Genomic DNA, 7,151 nt, shown 5'->3' on the forward strand with positions numbered 1-7,151 from the left:
AAACTAAAGGTATATTCTATTCTCTATAAAATGCCAGCTAAGAACCAATTGGGCCTATATCTTCTTTTATTACTATCGTTACCCCAGTTACAGTAAAAGCTGTTTCTGTTTTGGTGTATGACATGATTTAGTAGTAAATGATGCTGAAATGTCCCTCTCCCTGTTTTGTTTCCTTGCAGGTCTCAAGTTGCAATCAAGGAGGAGCTGAGAGTCCCCCCGGGGGCTAGTGTTGTAACCTGCTCCTCAAATATAAAGAGCTGTTTGCCTTCCAAACGCAAGGAAACACTGCATTACAACGTCATAGGAGAACAGCGACCAGACGCACGGTTCATCTCAATAACCGACAGAGGCAACCAGTGTCGCCTAGACTACATCTCAACCAATTTAGTCAGTTGAAGAGTCAAACCATTTCTCTGTTCTAACAAAGTTCTCTATGTACTCATAGAACGTATTTGTCACGGCACATTTCACTGTTATAGTAAATTGAGATAGAGAGAAAAAAGTTTTCACTGCGCTGCGGGAGCGTGAGAGAGAGAGAGAGGCGCAACCGAACTTTGGCTGAGAGTGAGGAGAGCGGAGAGAGCGCATAGAGAGCATGGCTGCCCTTATCAGCGTGTACTCGTCGTGGCCGGAGAGCTTTGAGTGCTCAACGGGAGATGGGGACGTGCCTGACGGACACGGCTCGCACAGGACTCCCGCGGAAAAAGCATCGGAGCCGCGCATCAGACGGCCCATGAATGCGTTCATGGTCTGGGCTAAAGATGAGAGGAAGCGCCTGGCCCTCCAGAATCCGGACCTGCACAACGCAGAGCTCAGCAAGATGCTGGGTGAGATTAACGTTTATTTTTTACGGACATAGTTAATATTTTATAATTACATATTTAGGATATTGCTATTATTATTATTATTTAAAATATATATATATATTCTCCTTCTTCTTCTGCTTCTTCTTCTTCTTCTTCTTCTTCTTCTTCTTCTTCTTCTTCTTACTTATTTTTATTATTACGCTATAGGCCTACGCATGCTCTGGCAAAAGTTATCCTATGTCAAATCAGAGCTATTCATAGCCTAAACCTTTTCGAAGTTAATTGAGATATCAACTCATAACATTTGTTTCTGTTTTGGTATATAAAAGTATATAAAGAAAATACAATATATAAAAACATAGTTTCTTAGTGTTTTTTTTTGGGGGGGTTCTGATCACAAACATTAAATGTGTGCGCCTTTCACTTTTGAGCATCGTCCATATCTCCTAAAATAAAAACAAAAATAACTCCTCCCCGGGACCAAAACTTCAAGTGGCAGTTAGTTCATGAGTGGATGTCGCTAAATTCGATTAAAATGCAATCAATTCAATTGCACGTTCTTTACCAGTAGTGGTAGTTTATCAGGAGGCCTGTGGGTCACTTGGATTAGTGCATAAATCTCAGCGTGCATCCTGGCGCTCGCTCGCTCGCACGTCGTCATGTTATGTTATATTTTAATATTATTATTTCATACAATTATTTTCACCCATTAGACATAAAAAAGGGCAAACTATATTAGGAAGTTAAATGTAAATATATATGTGCTAATTTGTTTAAATTTAGAAAGCATAGACCTGTCCATTCCCTATATTGAACTGACGGGGATAACCTTTTAAGGCTCAGAATTAAGACTTACATTTGACATATTTGTTGCTTTTTCGTTAAGATTAGGTTGCCTTTCGGTGTAACTGGTATACCAATAATTAATTATTTCGTTTAAATGATTGCGATTCATATTATTAAATTACTATGCATATTACGTTGCTCTTTAATAAATGGTATCCCGTATTTGCAGAGTGAATATAAGCATCTAATAAATTCATCCAGTCAACACGGGAGAGAGAGAGATATCATAGTTTATTCTTAATTTACATATATACACCTCAGGAGGGGGAAATTGACAATGTTTGCCGTAAATATATGCTATTGTTTTTCCATTCTCAGAACGAAGATTAAGCGTTCAGTAAAGCCATCTTGTGGGAATTGGGTCTTATAAAAGTGATGGCATTGCAACCTTTGGTTGTTTTAATCCTCACTAGATATTCATTCATTATCTCGATGATATTGGGAGTTGCTTTTCATTTGAATGCAATAGATAGGTAATCATGTTCAACACAACACTGTGTCACATTTTTATGTCGTGAACTATTGCTTTATATATCCTTAAAAAACTAATATTCCACTGAACATAAAACAAGAAAATAAGTGTATATTATTGATAATCTGTTACCTAAAAAGGTAGGAACTCCAGCACGCTGTTGATCTTGGATGTTTTAAAGACATAATACAATGACTTAAAAAAAAAAAATGTTTCATTTTAACAACATTATAAGTGTTTATTATGGATGAAAAACAGATATTATGTTTCTTTGTATCCCACACCAATGTTTCAGTCCACTTTTTAAAATCCTTGTTTCTATTAAACATGCCATACAAATAAAGGCATTTGAATTAATTATATGAAGAGTGCCTTGGTCCTCTTTTTCTTTTCGATGACCAGTTCACCCCTTTGACCAAAGAGCACCGTCTGTCTACCAACAATTACTATTGTGTACCTTAGTAGCGCTTCCCTTCCTCCTCTTTCTACATAATACAATGTCTTTAAAAAAAAATATGTTTCATTTTAACAACATTATAAGTGTTTATTATGGATGAAAAACAGATATTATGTTTCTTTGTATCCCACACCAATGTCTCAGTCCACTAATACAATGTAATCTAAGTCCTGTTACATAGTTTTTCCTCCATAAACTATTTCTGTATATGGCCTTACAAACAATGAACAAGAAATCAATTATTATAGTGGACAGTAACGAGTCCTGTTTCTTATTTTTTCCTCCCCAGGCAAGTCGTGGAAGGCCCTGACCCCTCTTCAGAAGCGCCCGTACGTAGAGGAGGCCGAGAGGCTGCGGGTGCAACACATGCAGGACTACCCCAACTACAAGTACCGCCCTCGCCGCAAGAAGCAACTGAAGCGCATCTGTAAGCGCGTGGACCCCGGGTTCCTATTGAGCAGCCTGGGGGGGCCTGACCAGAATGCCCTGACTGACCCCCGGGGTAAAGAAGGGGAAGGAGGTAGGTTGTCCTCATACTCTTCCCCCAGCCCGGTTAGATCCTTAAGAGATATACCGTCCAGCAGCACCTACCCCTACGACCTCCCCACCCCGCCTGAGATGTCACCTCTGGACACGGCCCTGGACCACGACTACCCCTCCTACTACCCCACCTCCTCTTCATCCTCTTCATCCGTCTCCTGCTCCGAGGAGCATCACCAGCACCAGCGTCAGGGTCAGAACCCCGGAGGTGGAGGTGGTGGTGGAGGTCACATGGGCCTGAGTCCTCCACCCTACCACCCTGACTACACCCAGACCCAGACATCCATCCACTGTGGTGGCTCCCACTCCCACCTGGCCCACCTCTCCCACGTGTCCCAGGCCCAGTCCGGAGGCCTCATCCCTGGGCATCCTCTGTCCTACTACAGCCCATCCTCATGGTCCTCCCAGCTCCAGCCCCACCATCACCCCCACTTGGGGCACCTCTCCCCGGGTCACCACAACCAGCACCACCTGGGTCAGCTCTCCCCTCCTCCAGAACGGAACCACGGCCAGAACCACGGTCATATGGAGACTCTGGACCAGCTGAGTCAGGTCGAGCTTCTAGGGGAGGTCGACCGTGACGAGTTCGACCAGTACCTGAACTCGACCGCAGCGGGTGCGGCGGCAGCTGGGGTGGGGGTGTTCCACTCCGAACACGGAGGAGGAGGAGCGATGACGGTGACGGGTCACATCCAGGTGACTTCTGGGAGCAGCGTTGTCGGGGAAAGCAGCCTGATCTCTGTGCTAGCGGACGCCACGGCAGCGTACTACAACAACTATGGCATTTCTTAGACAGGTTGTGGAGTTACCTGGTCACCATGCCGACGCCAACGGCTCCCGTCATCACACCTGGAACTGACCTGGGGCCGTATGTGTCAAGCATCTCAGAGTAGGACTGCTGGTCTAGGATCAGGTCCCTCTGTCCATGTCATCTTATTTATCGCGATCTAAAAAGGCAAAAAACTTTGAGACGCTTGATACCTATGACCCTATGGTAAGGCTGAAGATGGGGTTAGGGTGAGGTGCGACACAAGGACCAATCACATAGCAATATGATTGTTTTTTTGGGGGGGCCGAGGAAGGAGACAGGAGGGTGAAATGAGAAGGTGAAAGAGAAAGAGAGAAAGAGAGAAAGAGAGAAATAACTTTAATGGACACCTCAGGGATGTTCACATGGAACACCAGTTCATCACTTTTATCTGTCTATCTCCAAAACAGAACACCAACCGGACGGTTGGAGCAGTCGTTGTCCAGTTGTAAAAATGTCTTAAACGTGTTGCCCAGTAAAGCGTGTTGTACAGATGCTCTTATCGCTTATTGATGCACTTTGATGTTTCACCTAAATGCTTTATTGTAATGCTATTATAATGAATTATTTCTGTTTGAATGTTTGTATTATTTGTTACCCAACATTAGTTGGCGTTTTTACCTCAGTAGTTTGTATTTAAATGAGGATTAGATGTGCATTTCTTATGCAATTCTCCCAGACAACATGGTTTGCATCTCAAATGGTGCTTTATTCCCTATATAGTGCATTACTTTTCACCAGGAACCACAGGGTTGACCATTTTGAGACGCAGCCATGGTGAAGAAAAATACTTTATATACTTCTTCTTTTCAAGTACTTAATATATCATCGTAATCTTTACAATGAAAATAATAATGACTGTATGCTGATTTAGGTTTGTGAATTAATTTTAAATAAAGTTCCACTTTTATATTGCCGTATTTGCAACTTGGATATGCCTACACACATACACAGACTAACACTGAGCAGGGGTAGGCCACTAGAATCAGCCGCGGGACAATATTAGTCAGAGCGAATGGAGGTTGAGGGGGATGGGGGGGTAAGGAGGGGGGGGATATACTATAAATTGAACACAACTAAACCCAAAAAGATTGTATATGAAAATAACAATAATTTCATATCGATTACATATGTCTGTTTTGTTATTTGTTGGAATATGGGGAACATATTCCTGAAATTAAACTCATATCTATCTAAATTCCTGGTGAATTTACATTATTTGTTGACGGAAATCTAAGCGAGACACAGTGTTCTGGCAGGTCTGATTTTAATACAAGAGTGTCTGACTGTTGCTGACCCCTGCACTAATCAAATCAAATCAAATGGTATTTGTCACATGCTCCGAATACAACAGGTGTAGACCTTACAGTGAAATGCTTCCTTACAAGCCCTTAACCAACAGGTGTAGACCTTACAGTGAAATGCTTCCTTACAAGCCCTTAACCAACAGGTGTAGACCTTACAGTGAAATGCTGACTGACAAGCCCTTAACCAACAGGTGTAGACCTTACAGTGAAATGCTGACTGACAAGCCCTTAACCAACAGGTGTAGACCTTACAGTGAAATGCTGACTGACAAGCCCTTAACCAACAGGTGTAGACCTTACAGTGAAATGCTGACTGACAAGCCCTTAACCAACAGGTGTAGACCTTACAGTGAAATGCTGACTGACAAGCCCTTAACCAACAGGTGTAGACCTTACAGTGAAATGCTGACTTACAAGCCCTTAACCAACAATGCAGTTTTAAGAAAAATAAGTGTTAAGTAAACAACAGATGAGTAGAAAATAAAAGCAGTAAAATAACAGTAAAAATTACAGTAAAAATTACAGTAAAAACAACAGTAGGGCTATATACAGCTATATTCAGGCTATATACAGCTATATTCAGGCTATATACAGGCTATATACAGGCTATATACAGCTATATTCAGGGGGTACCGGTACAGAGTCAATATACAGGCTATATACAGCTATATACAGGGGGTACCGGTACAGAGTCAATATACAGGCTATATACAGCTATATTCAGGGGGTACCAGTACAGAGTCAATATACAGGCTATATACAGGCTATATACAGGCTATATACAGGCTATATACAGGCTATATACAGCTATATACAGGCTATATACAGGCTATATACAGGCTATATACAGGCTAAATACAGCTATATACAGGCTATATACAGGCTATATACAGGCTATATACAGGCTATATACAGCTATATACAGGCAATATACAGGCTATAAACAGGCTATATACAGGCTATATACAGGCTATATACAGGCTATATACAGCTATATACAGGCTATATACAGGCTATAAACAGGGGGTACCGGTACAGAGTCAATATACAGGCTATATACAGGCTATATACAGCTATATACAGGGGGTACCGGTACAGAGTCAATATACAGGCTATATACAGGGGGGTACCGGTACAGAGTCAATATACAGGCTATATACAGCTATATACAGGGGGGACCGGTACAGAGTCAATATACAGGCTATATACAGCTATATACAGGCTATATACAGGGGGTACCGGTACCGAGGCTATATACAGGCTATATACAGGGGGTACCGGTACAGAATCAATGTGGGGGGGCACTGGTTAGTCGAGGTAATTGAGGTAATACAGTGAGGGAAAAATGCATTTGATCCCCTGCTGATTTTGTACGTTTTCCCACTGACAAAGACATCTTCAGTCTATCATTTTAATGGTAGGTTTATTTGAACAGTGAGAGACAGAATAACAACAAAAAAATCCAGAAAAACGCCTGTCAAAAATTTTATAAATTGATTTTCATTTTAATGAGGGAAATACGTTTTTGACCCCTCTGCAAAACATGACTTAGTACTTGGTGGCAAAACCCTTGTTGGCAATCACAGAGGTCAGACGTTTCTTGTAGTTGGCCACCAGGTTTGCACACATCTCAGGAGGGATTTTGTCCCACTCCTCTTTGCAGATCGTCTCCAAGTCATTAAGGTTTCGAGGCTGACATTTGACAACTTGAACCTTCAGCTCCCTCCACAGATTTTCTATGGGATTAAGGTCTGGAGACTGGCTAGGCCACTCCAGGACCTTAATGTGCTTCTTCTTGAGCCTCTCCTTTGTTGTCTTGGCCGTGTGTTTTGGGTCATTGTCATGCTGGAATACCCATCCAAGACCCATTTTAAATGCCCTGGCTGAGGGAAGGAGGTTCTCACCCAAGACTTGA

At 42.1% G+C, this 7,151-nt stretch overlaps 1 protein-coding gene across 1 annotated transcript; it reads left to right on the forward strand.

The window, feature by feature from the left end:
- The first annotated feature begins 284 nt into the window (after positions 1-284).
- On the forward strand, positions 285-4,839 carry LOC121552671 (transcription factor Sox-7). The gene is made up of 2 exons (XM_041865677.1): positions 285-827; positions 2,871-4,839. The coding sequence occupies exons 1-2, from the start codon at positions 596-598 to the stop codon at positions 3,911-3,913; spliced, it is 1,275 nt and encodes a 424-aa protein (XP_041721611.1). The 5' UTR covers positions 285-595; the 3' UTR covers positions 3,914-4,839.
- Positions 4,840-7,151: the final 2,312 nt, after the last annotated feature.

The sequence above is a fragment of the Coregonus clupeaformis genome, chromosome 36, assembly GCF_020615455.1.
Source record: "Coregonus clupeaformis isolate EN_2021a chromosome 36, ASM2061545v1, whole genome shotgun sequence".
In the NCBI taxonomy this organism is placed as follows: Eukaryota; Metazoa; Chordata; class Actinopteri; order Salmoniformes; family Salmonidae; genus Coregonus; species Coregonus clupeaformis.

Bases quoted from the DNA above. Each gene is read 5' to 3' on its own strand.
- LOC121552671 (XM_041865677.1), top strand. From the start codon at position 596: ATGGCTGCCCTTATCAGCGTGTACTCGTCGTGGCCGGAGAGCTTTGAG. The intron at 828-2,870 runs GTGAGATTAACG...TTTCCTCCCCAG, and splicing joins AGAGCTCAGCAAGATGCTGG to GCAAGTCGTGGAAGGCCCTG.